This window comes from Eimeria maxima, genomic scaffold (genome assembly GCF_000499605.1).
Source record: "Eimeria maxima Weybridge genomic scaffold, Emw_scaff33, whole genome shotgun sequence".
NCBI classification, from domain to species: domain Eukaryota; phylum Apicomplexa; class Conoidasida; order Eucoccidiorida; family Eimeriidae; genus Eimeria; species Eimeria maxima.
The window spans coordinates 71,821-94,938 of record NW_013566161.1 but is presented as its reverse complement, the minus strand read 5'-3'; the positions used below and the strand labels follow the sequence as shown (position 1 = coordinate 94,938).

General features: G+C 53.1%; 3 protein-coding genes across 3 annotated transcripts; 2 read left to right on the top strand and 1 right to left on the bottom strand.

The window, feature by feature from the left end:
- Positions 1-3,346: 3,346 nt before the first annotated feature.
- On the top strand, positions 3,347-7,001 carry EMWEY_00005900 (hypothetical protein, conserved; the record flags this gene model as incomplete). Its single annotated transcript, XM_013481426.1, has 5 exons — positions 3,347-3,397; positions 3,533-3,610; positions 4,260-5,953; positions 6,076-6,238; positions 6,348-7,001. 5 exons carry the CDS (start codon positions 3,347-3,349, stop codon positions 6,999-7,001), a joined length of 2,640 nt encoding a protein of 879 aa, XP_013336880.1.
- Positions 7,002-7,903: 902 nt separating this feature from the next.
- Positions 7,904-16,841, bottom strand: EMWEY_00005890 (hypothetical protein, conserved; the record flags this gene model as incomplete). The annotated part of the gene is made up of 8 exons (XM_013481425.1): positions 7,904-10,504; positions 10,604-10,700; positions 10,924-11,131; positions 11,331-12,771; positions 12,907-12,979; positions 13,096-13,218; positions 13,499-13,650; positions 13,920-16,841. The coding sequence occupies 8 exons, from the start codon at positions 16,839-16,841 to the stop codon at positions 7,904-7,906; spliced, it is 7,617 nt and encodes a 2,538-aa protein (XP_013336879.1).
- A 1,085-nt stretch (positions 16,842-17,926) lies between these two features.
- EMWEY_00005880 (Conserved Plasmodium protein, related) lies at positions 17,927-22,117 on the top strand (the record flags this gene model as incomplete). Its single annotated transcript, XM_013481424.1, has 10 exons — positions 17,927-18,049; positions 18,290-18,508; positions 18,924-19,034; positions 19,205-19,492; positions 19,703-20,572; positions 20,849-20,905; positions 21,015-21,110; positions 21,238-21,318; positions 21,607-21,787; positions 21,912-22,117. The coding sequence occupies 10 exons, from the start codon at positions 17,927-17,929 to the stop codon at positions 22,115-22,117; spliced, it is 2,232 nt and encodes a 743-aa protein (XP_013336878.1).
- Positions 22,118-23,118: the final 1,001 nt, after the last annotated feature.

The window sequence follows — 23,118 nt, the reverse complement described above, 5'->3', positions numbered from 1 at the left end:
TCCAATGATTGAGCTCATATCGCCGTGGGTGGCTACACACACACAGCATGACGGTGGCGGCGGATATAACAGCAGGCAAGCTCCCGCATACGCAGACAAACCAGCAGCTGCAACACAATTAACCGTCCATGATATTGGAAGGCCACAATCACATCCGCCACGTATCGTACAAGGCACACCGGGCATTTGGTGGAGTCCCGCTGAAGAAGCAGCGGCTGTCGCCTTACTGCAACTGTCGACTACATCGCCACTTCTCAACAACAGTCCAACTGTGTCAGAGGACAATAGTACTTCTTCTCGGTACCACCCAGCATCGCCTGACTCCTGGATTTCGGCCGAATCTGTGGGGCAACAATTGCAACAGTGGCAACAAGAGCAAGCTTCAGTTATGTTGGCCCATCCTCTTCCGGAATATCCGCCCGTTTCCCATTCGTGGACACTGGGACCATTCTTCGAGCAAGCTTTCTATCACCTTCCTGCTGTGGAGCCGCATGTAGTTTTGCCACAGTTCGATGTAAAGCTGGGTTTCACGTTTTTCATGGGACACTACAGGGTTATACCATCAGTGTTGCATGCGCAGAAGCTGCTGTCGCTGCAAACCATATCGGGTGAGGGACTGGTGAGTTTGAAGATGCACGCCCAACGTATAGTTTCGCACTGCATTAGGTACGAAAGAAAACCTGTGACTTTCAACTCAGCTTCACGTGGAGTGGTAAAGCTGGGACTACGCTTTCTGATGCTGGACATCGTCTTCTGTACATTACAGCTACTGCATGGAAATATGCTTGCGGGATGGTGGATCGAATTCGCGAAGGCTATGCCTCATGAAGCTCCACCCTACAGGCTCCCTGGTTTTTCAACACAGCAGCGCCGCTTCAATGGGGCATTGGTTCAGTCTCTTAGCAACGCCATAAAATGCTTTAAGTCGGGGAACCGCCCTCCTAAGAGTTGCGTTATCCATCTGAAGAGAATGCTCTTCTGTTCGCCATTTGCTCCCAAATTGTTCAGGCGTTTCCTATTATAAACGGCATGGAAGTGCGACAAAATCTAGAGGTGGAACCTGCTAATCAAGCGAAGGAATAGCCGGCAGTTACAGTACGAGAGTCTGATGCGGAGCACACACAACACAGGGAAAGGCGAGACTGTCACGTCTATCTTCCCGTGTATTTTACAGTTTTTCAGGGAGATAGTTGAAGCAGGACAAACCACGCGCACCCATTCAATAATGACGGGGAATAGGAATCACAGTGCTAGTTGCCCCGGTCTACCGTCAAGGTTTTTCGGGACGCACAATTTAATGGATACGGGGACGGGTGTTATGATTGGTGCGATGGGGCGTGGTCCTGTAACTCTCAAACAATATATGGGGGATGCATTTCCCGCCCACTAAGGCTCAAATTTGTGGCAACTATTTTGTAAGAGGATAGATGATTTTCCTAAGCAGTACAACGGAGCATACGACTGATCTTGTTAGGCACTCAAAATACCATCACATCCTCGTACAGTATCCACTGCATTTTGAAATTACCCCGCATATTAGAAGAGCCTTTAGGAAATGCACGACTCCTACGTGATGCCCGGCGCTGCTACTATACTCGGCCCGCGTGAGCTCGCGTTTGGCACTAGGCCACTCCTTGCATCTGTCAACAAGAAGTGTTCTCAAACCTACTATCTACATAAGGCGCATTACATCGAGGAGTACGGCAGGTGTCACTGATGTATGTGGATGTAACCATTTTGTGGAAGACTGTTCACGAATAAATGCAACAAAAACTCTAGGAGCACAACTTCCCTGTACTAGGAAATAGGCTGTCAGCGAGGACATTGAGGCACTTATGATGCTGCGGATAGCACGAAGATCTGAATGAACTGGCAGGTGATCCACCAACGGCTCTTCTTGTGCACTCCCCGTCACTACCCCCTTCGTACCTAGCTTCGCTTTCTGAGCGTGTTCGGCAGTGTTAGTTTCCCGTTAAATCGTCACATTCACATGGCAGCTCATCCGTCGATGAAGAGAGTCCTGGCAAAAAATGCGAACGGTAAAGGATACGATGTCTCATTATCTTGGCTTGCTAATTGCTGACGTTCATTCCGTTGGGCGAATTGACCTGAAAATACCGTGTCCCCAACATCGGGCAGAGATTAGGAGCCGTGGAGGGTTTTGCCCTTCATTATCCCGTAGGTGCGGAGTCCAACAGCTAATACTCAGAGAAAGACTATGACACGGCCAATGCGTTGCAAAGCATTAGGTGAAGCAGCCCAGACGATTGCAGTCTTGTCGTGTCTCCATTACTCCATATAACTCAAACGCATCGGATTCTGATGCCCACACGATGCAACTTCCACCGTAGGCATGCGTATTCAGTGTGAAGGAAACGCGCTGTTTACGGATCCATGAAGAGGCGTCTGAGGGCGCAAATCCACCATCTGAGTGCTGTAACATTCACGTCTGTGACCTCTGCCGTAGCAACGCTTATTCCTGGACACGCACTCGAGTAGAGGCCACGAAAAGTAGAGGGTTGCATGCTTAGGTATGCGGCCTTCCCAGTTTTCCACTGACTCTTGTGTGCTGGCGGTGAAGGCCTCTAACTTCCGTCGGCTACCGCATTTTATTCTCTGTACCCCGGCACTCGACACGACATCCAACTTGCCACTTGGAGGAACTAGGGCCGACACAATGTGCAGAAGACATACAAATGATTAGTTCCAGCACCATTCAGCTGCTCCTAGAAGCTACCCGCATTTTTCTTGTACTTTGCCAAATTTGGAGCATCTTGGCGCCTGGTACATCAATATCGGGCGCAGACCTCACCAGTTATTTCCTAGGCAAATTGCCTCTCGAGCTGACCACCGACGTAACCCGTAGAGGAAGGGACCAGTTTCAAAATTCATTTCTCCACGGCGAACCACCGAATGACCTTGACCTTCCCACATACAATAGGGGTTAGTGATGGCCATTCGAACGATTGTTGCCGAGTCGTTGTAAAAGGGTCTTTCAGTTCGACTTTTCACAACACAAGAGCAAGTCTCGATCCAACGATGACCAATCTGCCACATCCGCCCCTATGGCTCGTAGGTTCAGCCTGTACCCGAGCGCAACCCCATATTGACACTCCATGAACTCTTGCCCCATTTGTTTTGCTCTTGACCCATTTTCGTGAACCGGACTTACATCACCTCTATTTTGGGTGTGCAGGTCAAGGTCATTCGGTGGTCCATCGTGGGGAAATGAATTTTGGGACTGGTCACTTCCGCTACGGTTACGTCCTTGGTCAGCTCGAGAGGCAATTTGGCTAAGAAATAGCTGGAGAGCTCTGCGCCCGAGATTGATGTACCAGACACCACGATGCTCACAAACATTCGCCATGCCTGGTCCGCTTTCACGAGGAACCGCAAGGTAAGGGAATGGAAGCTGCACCGGGGTGTTTTCCGGTTTTTCGGAGCAAGAAACGCTTGATTCCGCGCGGCTGCATATCCAGCTCACATCATGTGAGAAATCTCTCTGCTGTGTGCCTGCTGTTTGGGCCCAAAGGTCTCTTCAGTGTCCTTGAATGTGGGCTATGATGCGTTGATCTGTCCTTCTCGACTATTCTCCCCTATCGCTGGGCGGGTTAGCGTTCGTCCACCTGTCTCGGGCGTTTCGTAGGTTCTCAGGTGTATTCGCCCCATCATGCTATGCGAGAGGCCCCATGTGTTCTTAGGAGATATATTAGCTCCACAGCTAAGAGTGTGGAGAGAAAACGTTCCCGGAGCAGCCCCCAAAGTACATAGCCTGCAGTTGTCTGCGATTACTTAATCTTCTGACCAAGCTACAGGTGCAAGTACATTCCTAACCACTAAAACTTTATTCTCATTTTGAAATAACCATATCCAAGCTTTGTAAACCAAAACAGCAATATCCAATCCCCCCATTAAGAAAAATAGATATTTCTCTCCATGAGCGCTGAAAGTGGGTCCTTGTCTCATCGTCCCGATCATCCCCACGGCCGCTACGGACTGTCCGAGCACGTGTCTGGTTCGCCGCACTTCATTCGTAAATGCTCTCTGTTGTCACTAATTATATATTATCTCATTTACTTTCGGGGAAATGGCCTATAGAGGCTTCACATGGCGAACCACTGTAGTGCTTTTGCACTACAGCCTGCGCTCGAGAACGCGGGCCTCTATCAACCCGGCATTAGCCAGCGCTGCGCTACACTGAGTAGAGCAGAGATGCCAGCGTGCATGGTAGGACTTCTGGTGTCGTGATGCAAATTCAGGCATTGGGGGCCCGTGTGGCCTCAGCTGCCATGAACTATGCACTTCTGGTGATGTTTTCACGCGGTGCTCTTGGAGATAGAACGGCCACAGAGCTTGGAGTTTGCCTGTTACAGTTGCCACTGCTGCAGCAACTTGTCTCGTTTATTGCTCGTGAGGGGACAACTCGAGCAGCAGCCCGCTGCGTGTCGTCGGCTGCACAGAATGAGCAGCAGCAAGCTACCTCCCAGAGGCAAGAGCGGAGCGCATTCAACTTGTCGTACCTTGCATTCTTTGCGTGCTTCTGCGTTTCGCTGTTGTTGTTTCCGATGTGGCTGTACCTGCTCCCACCGGGGCATGGCAATTCCCATTCAGGAGGGCCAGATGCCGGACACGCCTACAGCCTTGCCGCTGCGGCGTTTGCCGCAGCCGGCTTGGTGGATGCAGCGGCAGAAGTTCTTTCCCTGCGGTGTTTAATGCTTCATTCACCGGGCTCACGCAGCTTAGCAGAAGCACTCTCAGGAGCAGCACGCTCGGTGCTTTTGGCAGCGGCGTTGCTATTGCAGCAGAGAGCACGAGGTGCTGGAGTAACATTAGCAGGAAGCGTGGTTATGCACCCAGTTGTGGCATTTGGGGGAAGCCATTTGTGTGCATCCCTAATATTTCTGCAGTTGCTGTGGCTGCAGTGTCACCGGCTACTTGCATTCAAGACTGCCGCACAACGGTTGTCAAATGCAGCAGAAGCAACAGCAGAAGCTAATTTAGTAGAGACCCCGCGCCTGTTTGTAGCATGGCCTGCATTCCTGCCTCTCAGCAAAGGTTTACGTTCATTCACAACGCCCACCCGCGGGTCCAGCGAGACGGCTGGGAGGGGATTACCTACCTCCGCCACACCATCAGCGAGCGTAGGAGGAGCAGCCTTGACAAAGGAACCTGCCAGTACTGCTCTTCAGTGGGCACTGGGGAGGTATCTATCGGCGGAGCACTTGGAGCTGCTTCCTACCTATCTGGTGCTTTTGGCACAGAAAATGCTACTGCAGCAGGGGGAGCAGTTGCTACTGTTGTTGCTGCTGGATAGTGAAGCAGCTGCTGAGTATGCTGTGACGTCTGGGGCAGCTTCAGTCCTCTGTCGCATCATCTTTTCACAAGTCGAATCAGCGGCGTTCGACGGATTCTGCGCCATGCAAAAACGGCCTTCTGCTGGTTTTGCTGCTACTACTACTACGGATGCTGCAGCCGGTTGGGCTGAATTCGACACGCAAATGACAACTGCTGTTGCATGGAAGCAGAAATGTAAGTCTGCATGGGTGGAAACATCTGCGGAACAACAGTTGCAGCTATGCGGGGGCGTCTTCAATCCTGAGGCCATAATACCTGATCAACAACTGCGCTTTGAGCTTCATGGCAGCAATTCCGATACGGATGGGGACGTTGGGAGAATCAACTGCAGCAAGACTGCCATTACGGGTGTACTGGGCTCTCGGTTTATGGCGATCCTGCAACGCTTGCTAGGTCGTCGTAAGATTCAAGCAGACGCAGTGCTGAGCCCGTCGCATCCACCAGCGCTGGCGCTGCTGCAGCTTCTGCTGCTGCTACAGGGGACCGTAGGCCTGGCTGCTGCAGCAGGTGGATGCCTGTTTGCTGCTCCAGCGTTGCGGTGCTTCTTTGGTCCATCAACAGTGGCTCCAGGGAGTGGCTTTGTCCAGACTCTGCAGGTGTACGCCCAGTTCAGCCCTTCACAGAAATACAACGAACCAGACGTGTTACAAACGAAGGTTCAGCCGTGACAAAAATGTGCCTGAGCTTTTGAGTTCTCTGGGGTTTCGTGTGTGCGTTCAGCTATTGCTGTTACGTCTGCTGCCTTTCCATCTTCGGACTTCTGGATGCCTATGCTTCAGCGAGTTGCAGCAGCGACAGCTTAAGGCTGCTAAAGCGATGCTACTTGGCTGTCACTGTAGTGTATCTGGCGTTGTTGTTGCCTCTGTCAATCCGCTTCTCCGCCGTATGTTGCGAACTTTTAGGGAGCCACTTGCCTTAGCATACTGAAGCTGCTCAAGCAGCTTGAATCTCTGGAGTAAACACTTTTTATGTGGTGGTCTTTGCTTTTTCAGGCCGTTGGGATACCGGCGGGGGCAGGAGCTGCGGCAGCTCAGGTTGCAGCGGCGGTGCTTCGCATCGGCTGCTGCTGTTTTTCCATTTCAAAAGACTTGGGTCAGGCGTCAGGCTTTGCACGGAAGCTGAAAGTACACGGATATTGGACTGCACCACACCAGCCGGTTTCACAAGGAAGCAGTGACTGCAGCCGCCGAACGAGAGCCAAAAGCAACAGCGTCACCACAACTTGCAGTATCTTGGGAAAGCCGCCATGCAAGGCTGTGGGGGTATTGCAAATTGGAGATGCGACAAGACATTGGAACGCTGAGGTGCTGCCAGTATTGTGGACAATCTTGCCTCCCGGTGCAAGGGCGCTGGTGTTGAGATACTCATGTTGCTTTGTAGCTGCTGCCGCTGCCCGGAGCATCCTGCGGCAAGCCAGCTTCGACTGTGGAGAGGGCACAGCTGCAACAACAGGCTACGACTTGCAGCAAGTGATGGTAGGAGGCCGGGCGGTCCCACTGTGGGTAGCCGAGATGTCATTGGCCATTATTGCCTGCGCTGCGTCAGTTGCTGCTGCTGGACCCCTGCTGATGCAACAGGCGCGAGACGCGTACAAGTCGGTGGCAGTTGCGACGAATCCAGCCCCCGACAGTTGGCAGCCTGCTTAATGTGATAAAGGATAAGCTGCTGTGCTCCATGATCGCCTGGCAACTCAGTAATGGCTCATTGCACTGTTTGCCCAGAAAGCCGTGATGTGTGTGAACTTCATAAATTTTCGATCGCTTCGAGGTCCCCAAGATATTTACAGTTTTAGCTGCCCCAGGTTAGCTTGTAAACCGCGCTTCTTGTGTAGACATCATTGGATGTAATTGAAGTGTTAAAGGTTCTTGTGCATGCTGATTACGAGCTCAAATGTACAAAATGCATACACAGGCCCAAATAGGTTATTTGGCTTGTTTTTCGATGCTAAGTGATATACAGCTGTACGCAGGAGGAGCCAGGAACGCCCAGGCAGGATCCAGCAGGTTGGCTGCAACGAAATTGCCTCGCCTAGCCTGTTTTCCATTGGCCGAAAAGAAGGGATGTCCTTCTAGAGAAAAGCTTTCTGATATTTCGCAACTTCCCAGCTGCTGTTTACCCAACGCATTGACACACATGGATAGTTTTTCCTTTTCCATTTGACACTTAACCTGCGACCCCGGCTTCGTGCAGTGTGGAGTTGCATGACTGTTCAGTATCGCACTCGTATCTCACAAGTAGGGATGGGTTGTAAACCACAAGACCCTGAAGGGTGTTTCGGTTGAGATTATCAACGGGTCTTATTCCAGCCCTTCAACTGACTGCATCACTGTCGTCCTGCATCAGGAGAAGGTTGTGCAGGTAACAAAAAATATATACCTGTGCAGCGTACACAGCTCCCAGCACACCCCAAAAAACAAGGAGTAAAGAGTATTCGGCCACAATAGACTGTCGGCCAGGACTAATATTTGATATTATCTGGCTAGTGCGCTTGTTGAGGGCTTGCTGCTACAGCCATTATACACAGGTTGATCAACCGCAGACTGCAATGTCACGATGCACCACGCTTTTTCCGCCGGCGGCGACCATCACGGCCCCCGCCGGGGGCCAAAGCAGACTGCATATGCTGCTGATGATGTGCCTGCTGAAGCTTTCCAGAATGACCGAGTACAAATGAGGGAGGCACAACAATGTTTTCGTTGGCTTCGTTGGATACTACGCCGCCCATGAGCTCATTGCATCTGGCAACGTCGGGTGCAAACGGCGCGCTGTGAGCGGCTGATACATTTGCAGAGACCACAGCAACTGTACCAGGAATCCGCTGTAAAGATGCCTCTGTAGTTATCCTGTCAATGCCCTGACCTCTTACGCTCCGCGGTGCTCCTTTCTGCTGTGTTGGCTCCGTCTCGTGGGTTGGGTTACTCGCAGAAATCATGTGCGCAAAAACACCGCCTGTACTGCTTTTGCGTCGATCGCGAACAAACCTACTGTCGCCGTCCCCCCAACTGAACGCAGCCGACTGTTCGACGGCACCCTCTGCTCCCGTCCCAAACTGGCCAGCTAGGTCGCCAACAGTCAGTTTCCTCCCAGCGAAGGGGATGGTCAACGCCACGTTGCAGCTGCGGTTGTGTCCCTGTGAAGCTGCTGTGGCAGTTCCGCCTGAATAGGTATCCCCGTAGGCACTGCTGCTGCTGCTAGGGTTGCTTGGCGGGCTTACCCCTGGGTCAGGGCTATCCCGAGGCTTCCCAGCGCGCTGACTGTCCGTCGGACGCTTTCTCGGTTGCAACGAAGCAGAAATATGCGCAACTGTACCACTGCGCTGGAGGTGCGATGCGCAAAGTGACTTCAAATAGGAATTTGCCACCCCGTGTAGATTACGGCTCGTGCTGCACACGCTACTGCTTCTGCTGCTGCTACATCGCGAAGGGGCTGCAGACGAGGTTGTAACGGCTGCAGCTTCCGCGCCAGATGATATGTATGTATTTGGATTCGGCCCAACTACTGACCCGACAGCTGCAGGAGATAGTAAAAGGCTGTCACCGTCCGCGACAGCCGCAGTAGCAGGAGAAGCCATCGGCGTTGTGGCAGCCCCCTGGCGCCGCTGCCTCAATGTGTGGCGCTGAAGCTTGAGACTTCGGATAGCTTTCGTATCAAGTGCTGGCAGGAGCGCCGCTGCAGCACACTGCACCGGCTGTTCCTGTTGAGTTTGCTGCTCATGAGGCCCGCAAGAACAATCTGGCTGCTGTAGCATGATCTCTGGGCGCTGTAGGAGCATTGCGTCACTATTGCGGGCGGAAGAGTGGACGGCAGAAGTATTGCCGGTACTAGGGTTGCTTCTGTTGATATTGCTGCCCCCATAATCCGCAGTCACCATGCAGGATCTTTCGCCTGCGTTGCGTGTTAGCCCGAGGAATACTCTAGGGGCCAATGAAGTAGATAGTCGCCGCAGAAGAGAAGGCGCCGTAACGGATTCAACTGCTGCTTCTCGCTGGGCTTCGCTCCCCAACAGAGATACAAAAGGCTCTGCGGTTCCTGTGGACGGCGCATTTTCGTGCGTAGGTGCAGTCCGTACTATGCCCGCAGACAACTCCGCTTGTACAGCATTACCTAGCCGAACCTCTCGTTGCCGCTGCTGGATATCTGTTTCGTATGTCTCATACTTCGTTTGATGCAACGGTCCTCGGCTGGCGTTGTTACTGTGATGACTTGCCGTTAGAAGCAGTAGCAGCTGCTGCTCCCTCTTGTACTGTTGCAGCTGATGTAAAAGTGACTGATGCTGCTGTTGGAGGAGCTCAAAGGAGCGGCGCAACAATGCGCACTCTCCGGCAGCTGCAGCAGCAACTCGCTGCCCACGACGAAGTCGCCAAAAGAGTGCAGCACTAACGGCTAAAAAGGAAGCAAGAAGCAGCAGGAGTAGAGTCGAAGCAGAGGAATCCACAGATTGAGGCATTCCCCGTTCTTGAAGCATCAGAAATCTTTCAGTCCAGTGGCCGCTGCCGCTGCTGCCTGTGGACCAGTCATGAGAAAGTGGTGGAGGCGCCTGGTTCACAGCGGCAAACAGCCGCATCCACGCCGTTGACACAAATGCTGCAACGATAGAAATGCCTCGGGACGTGATGTTAGCTCCCATTGCCGCACCATTTGCAACGATTCCTGCAGCCGAAGTTACCCAAATATAGAGGCCATATGCTGCTGCGCAGCTCTGCTGGACCACTGCAGACTCAGCGTCACTGCAGAATAGCTGCTGCAGCATCCCCGCTGATACTCTAGCACCCAATACAATGCCGCCTAACCAATGCACCAAAGGCAACGCTAGCACTCGCCATATCCACTCTAGTGACTTCACAACCTGCACTTTTACTATATCCCACGGCCAACCCCAGCTGTGTTGTTTAGCAGCGTGGCGACAGGGCTGCTGTTGCCGCTGCTGTTCTTTCTGCTGCCCAGAGCTGTTGCGGCCGCTGTCATTAGCATCAATCATAATGCAATGAGGGTCACGGTGCGGTTTAGCTGCGGCAGGGACAGTGCCGTGCAGCACTTCCTCTTGAGCTGCTGCTGCCGCCAATGTAGCTGCGGCCTCCGACTCATCAAGTAGCTGCACCAAGGGGTTCAAATGCGGAATAAGGCCATCAAATGCAGCTAAACGTTCGAACTGCGAGCACAACCGAAAGCAAAAACAATGGCAGCAGACGCCTTACATAGGTATCACCTGGAACACCACACAGCAGCTTTCCCTAAAAGAAAAGCCTACCAGGAAGGAACCCAACTGCTGCTGCAGCTGGACAAGCAGCGCGAGGTGCAGCAGGTGTTGCTGCTGTATCTGTAGCTGTTGCTGACGCTCTGCAGCCCTGCAAACGAATAGGACAGCCCGCAGCGACTGCGTCCAGCCTCCAACCTTAAACGCACTAAGTGGTTGCACCAGCAACTGCTGCAGCCAGTAAGAGACAGAACCGCAACGGGCCTTGCGGGAGGCAACGTCAAGAGGACACGCGGCGTTAAGTGCATAAAAAGGGCAACAAAACAACACTGAAGCAGGAAAAAAAATGCAACCGAGATTGCAGCTACGCTCACGCTGCCTTAAACGCTGCAGTTTCAACCTCCAAGGACTTCATTCTCTCTAACAGCATTACCAGCACGTGCTCTCCTTTCGTATCTCGCGCTCCCAAGGATGGTGCCGCCGCCATTCCGCCTTTTGTGGCATCCCCACTGGTACCTCCACCATTTACTGCAACGGACCAGGCAAAAGATAACATCATGAGCAACGGCAGGAATATTTCTCCTAGCAAAGAAACCAGCCCAATTACAAGTGGAGCAGCAACGCCTGCTCTTTGATGTGCACTATAATTGCTACTGAAGCTCTCCCCCCCTCTCTGTGTCCTGTGGGTAACCCTATCAATCAACCCCTTGCAGTCCCCACACGTATCCCTTTCCCACTACTCGGCCCTCCCGATGCATTCCCTCTTTACGAGACGTACAGCTCACGTCCACTGCAGGTGGTTGAAGCAGCAGCGACAAAACCCGGAGTGTCTCCGCCTGCTGGTCTTGCTCGCCCGGTGCCGTTGTCATGAGAAAGCGTACGAACGCTGCTCCAATGGGACTCTGCTGCAACTGCGGCTGCTGGTGCTGCAACGCTTCCAAAAGGAACGTTCTTGCGTAGGCTGCTGCCTGTCGCAGCGCCTCTGTTGCAGCGTCGGCTACTTGCAACTGTTTGCTGGTCTTGCTTGGATTCGCGCCTGCAGCTACGAGGTGAACCTGATGTGCTGCGATGGGTTTGTTTCCCGTGGCAGCAGCAGCCCCAGTCGCCGACGTTCCTTCTACCAGGGAAATGCAGATATAGCGGCCAGTTGTTGGCCCAATGAACGGGTTGTAGCCTGGCCAAACGCTCCTAGCGTTGTTGCTGCTGCTGGCCGTACATACGGCAGAATCAATGAAGCTGCTTCTGAAGCTAAGCGCTTCTTTCAGACCAGGAATTGAAACAGAAGGGTAGCCCACGTCAGCCCACATCGGGTCGTCCAGTAGAACATCATGTTGAATGTCGAACGCTTGCTGCTGGTGCCTTTGGCGTTTCTGCTTAAGAAGGTGCTGCTGCTGTTGCAGAGCCTTCTCAAGTGCACCAGACAAGGCATGCAGCGCAGCGGCGCTTTGTTTCTCACCCTCCTCAACTCGTAACAGGCTGTGACGTTGCTGTTGCGGCTGTGGCACCTTGTCTCCGGAACGTTCTACCTCAGAGTCTGCTGAAATGGCTGAACGGGCAGCAGCCTCAGTGGATGCATCCAACGGAGGGCTTCCATTCTTTCCAGGCGACATGCCTCTTCTTTGGCGTTCTCTGTGTGACAACGTTGCCTCCCCATGTGCATCATCTGCTCCAGTATTTTCGTTCCTGCTGTGCAAACCTTCTGCATTCGAAAAAGCTGTGGCATCGGTGGAGGCTGGATTGCGATCATCCAAACGCTCCAGAGAGGCAGCACTGGAGTGGCTGCCCTGCACCTCGTCAAGTTGTTCTGGCATATCAGCAACTGCCCTGCTTTCTCCCGCCAGATGCTGCACGTCTTGAGGCCCGTTAGAAGCGAAGGATGTGCTGTGTACAGTTTCCAACTGCTGGGATATTCCTTCTACAGCACCGGGTTGGCTGGGACTGACTGTTCGGAGTGAAGCCTCTACCCTAGTCGCTCGAGAATCGTTTTTCCCCAGAGCAGCTGCATTGACAGCAGATGCACTAACAGCAACAGGACTGGTGGAAGAAGGGATCCCTTCAGGGGCTTCCCCTTCAGTCCCACGAGTGGCTTCGCCGAATTCGTCGTGGATTTGTGTCTCGAGAAACTGCACGCCTGTGGCGCCGAAAACCTGCAGCAGCAACATGCGGTTTGCACTCGAACGCTGCTTTTGGACCGCATCCGGGTTGGATTCGTACAGCGGGCGCTACAGCGGCCGCGATACAGCGCCGCGGATTTTTGAATCACAGAGCTTCAGGTAAGCACAAATGTTAGAATTGCCAGGCGAATTAATGGCAGGTATCGATGAAGATAACCATGAACGAAGAGAACTGTACCTTACCTGAAAGGAGGTAAGGGAGCAATAATAATGAGGACCCTCGTCATGGTGGGTCAGCAGTCGAACCTTAAGGAACCTGTGCAGATAAGACAGCCTATCACCCGTTCCTACATCCGATAATATCCTCTACGTAAATACATGCAGAAAAAAAAAAGCAGCCACAGAAGCACACGAAAGGCGCAACAGACTTACTTCGCCCAGCAGCTACTTAGGGCAGCGCATTCAGATTTGAGGTCGAAAAGCTCCGAAGAGACATCCGCTGCAGTCTGCAGGTTGGCTATAAGGCGCCACTGCCGTGTTGGGTATGTGTCAGCCCTGGACGGCACAGGTACGTACAAAAAGAAGGGACACGTCCGCTGCCAAGGAAACTATAAGTCCAACTTATAACCCTTGGCAAAAGAGAACTCACGAAAACCCGCGCGTGTACAATTTGCAACCCCACTCAAAAACGGTTCGGCACAACCTAGCTAGGTACATACGGAGAGAGTGAGCAGCAACCAACCAGGAGAAACACACAGCACAGCAAGCAAGCGATACCGGACCCGCGTCACAGGCATGCAATTCCTCGAAGGACAAATCCACGAAGGGTTCGTACCCGAGTAGCTGAATATGCCAGAAGGCGTTAGCATAGATCTCGAAGGACTGTATCACTACGAAGTCTATCTTCAGCGTCTCCGAAAAAGACAGGACGAAATACTTTGAAGGAACATAGCAGGGCACCAGCATGTACGTATCGGCGTCTGGTCGCTGCAAAGAGTACACAAGTCAATTCCATGCACAACAGAAAAACGCATGGCAAAACCTGAATGCACCTCTCGTCCTCCAATCACGCCGCAGGCATGCAAACACTCTCAGGGTAGCGTTGATGTCCACCACTGACGCATTTCCTCAAATACCTATACGACCCTGACGCAGATATGCAGATGCCCCCAGATGCACCGATAAGTCAAAAGAATTTCTGCAAGCACTTACGCTAGCTACCATTCTCAAGCCTAGAAAAGGCAGTACGGGCTCACCTGCACCGCTTTAATGTGCTGCATCCCAGGGCTCGAGGCAATGACCCTGGCGCCAGCATCTATTGATGCAAAATTGAAGTGCAGTCGCAAAAACGATGCGGGCAGTTGTTCACCATGCACGAAGCCCCGCCCATACAGCTGAGGAGCTCCTGGGACTCCCCCAACTGCAGACTTCGCTGGACTGCCCTGAGACACTGCATGCAATTTCCCGGAAGAAGCACTGCCAGGCGCCGCCGGTACAGCTATACTGCTATCCGCATGCTGTTGAGACTGCTGCCCCATCACTCCTCCTGGCTGCTGTTGATCTCCCTCCAGATTGCCTTGGCGCTGCGGATCTAATACCGGTTTTGCAACCTGCTGACTCTGCAAGCTGTCGCTACCACTATCGTCTCGCACCTCCTGCCCATCCGTGCTTGATTCTTCTGTTGTTTGTTGCTGCTGTGTGGCCTGACCTTTTGCATGCTGCCAGGACGGCTGTTCGTGCTGCTGTTGTTCCTCTTGTTGTATCTTGAATTTCATGCCCTCCTGAGTATCCTGTCCATCTACTGCTGTCTGCTGCTGCTCTGGCTCGGTCCCCACCTCTGCAAATTCGAACGGTAGCAAATCTGGATTTTCAAACGGGAGTTCGCAGATGTTTCCACTGTTCAGACGCTCCACAGGAGCAGCGCAGCTGCCCTGGGGCGCTTCATGGTGCCCCGAATGGTTCCTTAGACCCCCACGCCCTAAAAACCTTTCCCCGTGTTGCATATCCACCTGCCACGAAGCCTGCTGCGGCTGCTGCGGCTGCTGCTGCTGCTGCTGCTGCTGTAGCTGTTGGCACTGAGCAGTGCTCGTTTTGGCAAGGAGCCGCACTGCCAGGTCGTGCGGTAGTAGCAGCAGCAAGAGTTGCGGTGCCAGTGCAGTGGACGCTGGGGGTCTGTAGCATAACGCAGCTGCTGCCACTGCTGTTGCTTTAGCTGCCGCTGCTGCTTCAGTGTTTGACAGCTGAGGTTGCCGCATGCATGCGCGCCTCCACGTCCACGATACAAGCTGCCGTCCCCATATCGATACGAGTTCGTGATGCTGGGACTCCACTTGGCGACTGATTGGCTGCTGTTGCTGCTTTTGCTGCCTCCCTTCTACCGGCTCATGCTGCTCTCCCTCCGATTTCTCGCCTGGCTTCTGCTGGCGGACTGGCTCCCCCTCAGTCTGTAACCGCGGCCATGAATACTGCAGCGCTTCCTCGTGCAGCACTTGTCGGTCGTGTTGCTTTCGTTGAGTCCCATAGATTGCGATTGGATCTGGCGATAAGGAGTGTGTATTAGTAGCTGCAGATTCAGCAACGGTAAATTGTAGAGGTGTTGCTTCGCCGGCATCGTCATTTGCAGCTGGAGAAGTGGTTTCATATCTGGGTGGATGCAGATTCTGCTCGTCCTGCTCCTCGTCAGGTGAATACCCTTTACCTAGTGCTGCTGCTGGTTCTTGTGCCAAAACTTGGTAGGTCTTTGCAGCTGCTGCTCTAAAGAGATGGTATTGGAATTGCGGCTGAAGAGCACCACCGATATGGGGAGGATAACTTGCGTCCGAACAGCAAAGCAGTTGCTGCTGCTGGTGCAATACAGGGATTATTCGCCCCGCTCCTTGGTGCTTATACTGTTCCGATATCCGTTGCTGCAGAGGCTCCTCGTGCAGCAGGACAGGCATGCCCGAGACAACACAGTGGCATACGACCTCTGCAGGTGCATTCGATGTCAGCTCTACACGCTGTGCTGCTGCACCTCTCTGGCTTCCATGAGGTTCTGCTGCAATGCACGTGTCTAATGAGTAGCACACCTGCATCAGCCACACTGCAGATAAACCCCAGCTGCACGCAGCAGTCGGGACAACTTCCTCGTGGTGATGCCACAGTTCCGCCTTTAGCGAGCGCCGCAGCCCCACTGTTACTTGCCTGTCACTAGGATACGCTGCTCTTGTGGGGCCTGATGCAACTTCAAAAAGTGTAGAAGGTGCGTCAGCTGCAGCAGCTGCGGCAGCCAAAATGGGTCCGACATCTGCAGCAGCATGAGTCGCTCGGAGACGCTCGCTGGCGTTCAAACGTGGAGGGTTTCTTGACAGGGGATTTATCCACTGGTGGTGTGGCAGTGATTCCCTCTGCTGCCGTTCTCGTAGCTGCCGCTGCACTGGCAACTGCAGTCCAGAGCCAAACACCCCAGCAGACCTCTTCCTTGTAGCAGCTGCAGCACCTGCTGCTGCTGCAGCTGCAAGCTGTTTGAATGCAATGAACACCCCTGAAGTTTTCCTGCTCAGACTTGGGCGTTGATGCTGCTGTCGTCCTTTTTGCTGCTGCAGGTGGTGCTGGTACGAATCCTGTGATACCGAGCCTCCCGCAATGAGGTCGGCTGTGGCAAAAGCCTCACCTTTTGCTGCTTGGGTTGCACTTTCTTGCGGCAATTGCGGCTTGCGATCTTCTGAAGAGCTTGAAGCAGCAGGCGGTACTGCTGCTCTCGGTCGTCGCCCAGCGCTGCTGCTAACCTCTTGGAATGCAGAGGCAGCGCCCCATGCCGCTGTTGCTTCATGCAACGCTAGCTGGCTTTCTCCTGCGCCAGGTACTCCTGCTGATACTCCTTCTGGGCCAAATAATTTCAGAGTAGTGACTGCAGAATCCCGCTCCTGCTGATGATGATCCTCCTTCCACTCCTGGTAATGGTTTGGCTGCTCCTCCTGCTGCCCTGGCTGTTGCTGGTGACTTAACAAATGCTGTCGTGCGCCAAATAGGGCATTCTCCACAGGAGATCTGTCTTCAGGAGCTGTTTGTGTTGGAACACCACATACAGAATTTACAAGCAACAGCAACACCCCAAGGAGTAAAAAGTATGGCCATGACAGGAGAGAGCTGCGGCAGCTGCTGCAGCCGTGTTTGGCCGCTGCTGCACAGCAGACCATTTAGCTGCACCATCAGCACTAGACGTTCGCAACACAGCAGGGAAGTGCTGCTGCTGTTGGACACGTTTGTTGTGCTGTCGCGTCTGGCAAGGTGTGTGGGCGGCGCGTGTGGTCCGTGGTGCGTATGCTGCTGCTGTTGATGCTTACATATGGCCTGTAACACCTTACATAAGCTGTTGGTTGGTATGAATTTCACAAGTTTCCCCAGATGCGCCACAAGCAGTCCCCAGTCTGCTGCATGCGGACGCAATTGAGGCGGCACTGGCTGCAGCGACAGGCGGTGTATTTATTCCACTTCAGAGACGCAAACAAGACAGAGGTGACAATCAAACAGCTAATCACCTCATAAAAGGCCAGTTAGATTCATCTGTATACACTGTTGTTGTTGCTGTGGCTGTTGTGGAAGGGGGCCCCCAGGTCCTTCTCGTAGAGGAGACCGCTGTGTATGTGCCTGGCACTTCCGTTATATCTTGTACCATCGCAAACAGGGGCTGTGAGGCATTTTCCATCATTATATATATGAAACTACTGACATGCCTATCGGTGACGGTGAAAGCTTCTGCAAACCACGCAACGCAGGGCGCTTCCCACGGACCACACAGAGGCGGGTACACCAACAGCATTCTGGGGGGCTGTGATCCAATTGAAAATATAGATACCATACAGACATTCCGAGAACCTAGAAAGAAAGAAGCAACGCGGTCGCTAGGTTGCAGAGGCTTACAGGGAATCGCCAAGGCAACCGCTGCAGTATCATTCACTGGTACAGCAACGGCACTTTCCCGTTTGCGCCCATGCACACAGTTAGGATTTCAGAACGAAGGGAACCGTAAATGGCGATGGATGCTTTCCGCGCATTTCATCGACGTTAACTACCACAGGCGGGCCGCAGCAGAAGGAACTGCCGAGTGTGTGCACAACAGACGGCGAGAGAGGAGCCAGCAGCCTAGACTGAGGACGGTTTTGCCTTCAGATGAGACATTGCCGCCGCCTTCCGTGAGCAGATCGTGGGCTTCAGCAGCGACAAAAGTCCCAGACGAAGCATAAGCGAAAACGGACTCGCAGGCAATGGCAACAACAGGAAGATGAGGAGCAGCACGCGGGCGCTGCGATCAGAAAGAAAAGGGCGAAGCTTTGTGGCGACCGTAGCCACAGAGGTTTCGCGTCAAGAGGCAGAGGCAATCAAACTGAGAGCAGCGAGCAAAATGGTTAGTTGCGCGCTGGAGAGACAGCGAACTTCCCAGCCAAAGCACAGCAGCAACCCTTAGAGGATAGCATGGTAGAGCTCAGCGCAGAGAAGTAGCCAAAAGCACCGCCTGTGACAGCTGGTTTGCGGTCTTTGCCTATAAAGCGGGAGGTTCTAGGCTGGTTGAGCTGTTAAGGGATATTCGCACTGTAGTGTTGGAATTTCGAAGTGTAATTCGAGCTTGTGACCGTTGTCTCATCAGGAAGGGGAGTCTGCAGCAGTTGTTGCAAGGGCAACAGAAGCAACATCAAAAACAGACGCTGCTGCTGTCACAGCAGCGCACAGGAGATTCTTCATTCGTCTGCGAAGTAGCAACAGCAGCGCCGTTTCAGGGAGCAGCGGCAACACGCGCTACCCAAGCACCACCACAAATTACAACAAGCGTGTCACTAATGCAGAGCACACCAGCCACCACCATGTGGTGAGAGGGCTTCGTTCCCGCGGAAGCTGTGCTCCCGCACCTTCTGAGGTAGAGCAGGTGGATGATCCTGCTACTGTCGCTGCTGTTGTTGCAGAAGAGAAACGACTTCTGGCTGCTAGCATTGCTGCAGAAGCTTCAAGGGGCCCCCCGCGGGAGCTGATGGCCCGCCGAGTCTCTCACAGGAATCATAAAGGCTGGGATCTTTCGCTCTCTTATGCTGTACAACGCCCCCATTGCCCTTACTGCTTGTGACAGTGAACTGAGAGCTGCGTTCGCCGTTGGTTGCGTCAAAGTACATGGTTTTTGGTGCTGCAGCTGCTGCTCGTCTGTGCGTGTTTTCTGCGGCCTTTGGCGTCTCTTCTACTAATTTTGCGAGTAGGTGTGCGGTTTCTCTTGTTTGGTGCATGTGCTCCAGGACAAAATCCGTCAGTTAGTTGACGGAGGCTTTGTGCGGCGGTCTCTCCTGCAGAGGGCGACACCTTCAACGGCCTCTATCTGCGGCCAATTCGGCATACCCAACCACCTAGTAAGGCTTCGCAGTGCCTGCTGCTGCGTATGCATTCTGTGTGGTGGTGTCATCGCCAGACATCTCGACGAGCAGCAACAACACCGTGTGGCAATTCTAGGCTCCCTGTATATGCAGTTGTGTATGCATTGCCTAGATTCCTCCCTCTTTTTGGGCACGGTTTGCCGCAGGCGATGCTGGAGGATGATGACCGCGTCAAGTTCTACAAGGAGGCTATCCTCTGGCAGGGCCATTCGCAATCACACCTACAGCAGCTGTTGCCCTTGCGGCAGACGAAGTTGCCATGCGAGCAACGAGGACCCATGCCACAGGACACCACAGCACAGGAGCTCAAGCCTAGAAAGACGGGGCGGAGCCAGGTCTATGGGCGCCGTGTGTTGGAAATCGGGTGCGGTCCCCTTGCGTTGCTGTCGCTGCTCGCAGTGCAACAGGGGGCAGCGCAGGTTGATGCCTTAGAGGTGAGCATTGGCAGTTGCTGTTGCAGAAGGTTTCCAGCTGCTGCTTGTGGGGTTGCTCTTGTACGTGTCTTCCCTGGGGAACGGGCAGCCCTTCTCTACCCAACCGCAAGGGCACCTTCTGTTGCTATTTTCCGCCGTCGTTTCACTGATTCATTTAAGCACTTGGCGGTTCTTGCGGTGCCTCTCCCGTGTCCCTTTCCACCTCTGCAGCTTAATCCAGGCGTCTACCAATTTGCGAGCACATTTGTGAAACAAATTGGCGTCAACCCCCCACCTCCTCAAGGATACGATTTGAAGGGACCTCAGAAGCCGAGGCTCCGTGTTTTCAGGTGTTACTCCAAGCTGTTTCCTTTGGCATCATGGAGCTCTGCTGCTGATTCTACACTCAGGACGCCCTCTGCCAGCAGCTCGCCCGCATTGCTTGCAGATGCACGACCAACTACTTCCGCCGCTGCTCCTCCTCCTTCTCCAGTTGTCCTATCCACTGAGGGAGCAGCAGCAGCAACAACTGCGGCTGCTGCTTCAGGTGCTGGAGTTGGACTCACCTGTGGCCTTGCTAATGCAGGAGCTGACGGCGACAAGACGACCTGTACAGCCTCTGTTTCCTCGGCTTCTTGGTCTCCTGGTACTGCAACCGCACCACCCTCATACATGACGGTTGCGCATTCCCAAGGCAGTCTTGAAGGCTCTTCTGCTGCGGCCCGGGCAGAAGCAACGGCCGGTAGTGCTGTAGATGTTGCTGAATCTCATCCTTCCACACCAAGTTGGTTGGCCAGGCCTCTCTCCTGCAGATCAACGCGAGTAGCGAAGCGTCTGCGAGCTTCTCCTGGAGGCAGCAGAAGCAGATGTAGGAGGAAGAGCAACAGCCTCTGGACACGCAAGTGTACTACCTCTGCGCAGGACTCACCAAGTGACCATCAGGTGCAACAGGTGGAGGGTGAGCTGTATGACATGGTGCTTCATGAAATTCTGGGAGACTTTGCTTCGCAGGAGGGTGCAGCGGACGTCATAAGAGATATCCAGGAGAGGACGGGGACAATTCCTCATAGCATTCCATTTGCTGCCCGAACATTCGTCGGGGTATCTGAACTGCCTTCTCCCTGCTGCATCAAGTGCCCCGTGCGTCATGTAGAACCAATGCATGGAAGCCCACCCTCACTAGGCGGCGTGTATACTCTTTAGGCTGAATACACATTTGAGCACCAGGTGCAGCAGCTGCCTGAGTCGCTGCTGCTGCGGCGATTACTGCTGATCATGCCCCAGTTGTGCAGAATTTTGCTTAGAAGTCACCGACACCAAAGGAAAGTTCCCCGCGTGCTGCAAACTTCCGTCTTTCCGTCGTGCAATTTGGTTTAGGCCAGCGAACATCCAGAACGCACCGTCCTTTCCCCCAGAGAACGTCTGCTGCAATCGGTGCGCTCTCAGGTTTATTTTGGTGAATCATGCTGATCTAGTTCCCTTTTTGTAGACACGATGATGCAGTGCTGACGCATTGTCTGGACTGGTGGTGCCGTTGGTGCAGGTGGGACTACGTTTTAGCGAGGTCCTCTTAAGCACCCAGCTGAAAGCCATCGAGGAGTTGGACTTTGAAGCCAGAATGGACACGCAAATGCTGCAGGTACTTTCAAATGGATCACAGCACTGTTTTAGTTTAATCTGAGTAGCAAGAGCAACAGTAGTAGTGCCAATACGAGGAGCGCGCTGGCACGTTGCCAAAGAGCAGGTTCTGCTATGTTATCTGTCAGCGGCGGACACTGTTGTTTGAGGTGGAGAAAGACGGGTTCTTTGCTGGATTTCTCGCTGCTATGGAAGTCGAGATTCGCCCGGTAGGTTCCCGTTCCACAATGTTTTTCCTATTTCAGACAACGCCAGTACACCGAACCTGAATTCTCTGCGGGGATTTCTTTTGCTGGGGCTGAGCAGCTCGGTTCAGTAACCTCCACCATCGTTCTCCCTTCGTATGCCATCTTTTCCTGCTTTTCATACTGGCTTGTAGAGCAGTGTTACTTTTTGGAGGTGTCTGGCAAACTTTCCGTTTCTTGGGGATACCTGAGCAGTGTGTCCGTGCGTAACGTTCCTGGCGTGTCACATTTTTCTTGATTCGGGCTTTTTAGGGTGTGTTCTTCGGCCCCGTGTACGAAGGGCAATGCGATAGCTGGTACACCAACGTGGTGCTTCTTGGCAAAGAGATTGCCGTATTCAAAGGAGACAGAGTTATTCTCAAGACTGAAGTTAATTTGACCAACTTCCAAAGGGAGCAGCATATGGTGGGTCTTTGCCACAGCTGCTCGCCTGGTAATGGCTTCACTGCGTGTAACACGTTGAATGTAGTAGTGCTGTTGAACTTCCGTGCATTGTGTTGTTGTACTCTGTAGCGACATGTTTGTTCAGCCACCTGCACGTGCAACTGCTTTTACAGCCTGCATGACTGTCCATTTGTTTCAACTGATATTCGACTTGTCTGTCATTGCTGGTGCTGTTGCAAAGGGTCCGAAGGGGCGCCAGTGGGTCTCTGTTTCGCGGCCTTCCTACACATTTAGTGGACAGGTTCTCCCGCAGACAGGTTGTGCCGAGACGTTCGGGCCTATTGTCATCGACTTTGATGAACAGGCCTGCTGTGTCTAGACCACTTGCTGAATGCCCTATACGCAGCGGCATTACGAACTCAGCACGAGCTCTTTGGTGATGCAGAGGGTCAGCAACATCAAACTGGAAGCGACCCCAAGAAGGTTCAGCTAGTCGGTTTCCGTGGAAACCGCGTTCATCTCTACAGAACCTTTCAGTCGCGATGTAGTAAGGCAAGCAGCATTGTATTAGTCCACCGGCAGGTGCCTCGTCTGCAGCTTCATCGTTTAGTTTCGTTCATGTTTTGTTTTCTCTTGTCTCTCCTTTGCATTTGCGGGAAAACTCGGCTGCCTTTTATGTAGCGAGCGACACCGCTGTTGCAGCTGCGGCCTCAGCTATGGTTGCTGCAACGACAACGATGGTTTGGAAGCCTCTGCCGACTCTGGCGGAACAATCTGCAAATGGGAGCGCTTTTAGGCTATTTTGAACCCATGGCGCGCTGTGCACACATACATGTACACGTTTGCGTTGGACAGTTTTGCGTCGGATGCCAATGGCTTTTCAACTTCCTAGAATGAAGGAAAGACTGCTTAACAATCTTCCAGATGTAATGCAAGGGTAGGAGGCACTGTAAGGTCTTAGTTCTGTAATCCATAGAGGTGAAAGTGACACCGACCACTACGCAGGGAACAAGCAGGCGATTGGTACGGAAGGGAAGGAATGATGCAGCTAGTCGCAGTTGGTAAGGCTGCCAAGTAAAACCACATTGCTGGAAGCTAGGTTTAGTAGAATGATGAAGAAATGGTTGGAGCAGAGGATTCAGCTGTACTGCAAGAGAGTTCGTCCAACTGAGAGCCAAAGAAGTTTTAATCTGACCCAGTGGTGGGTCCCTTGCGTCCGGAACCAGCTATCTTACCAGGAGAAATGTTTACTGTCAGTTCTCCCCATCGGTATGATTTTTCGTGCATACGGAGCAAATTGGAGACACATATGTCGATGCTAGGATTTCACTGCCCCATACGATTACAACCGGACGTTGCTTAAGCGGTGTACTGCACTGT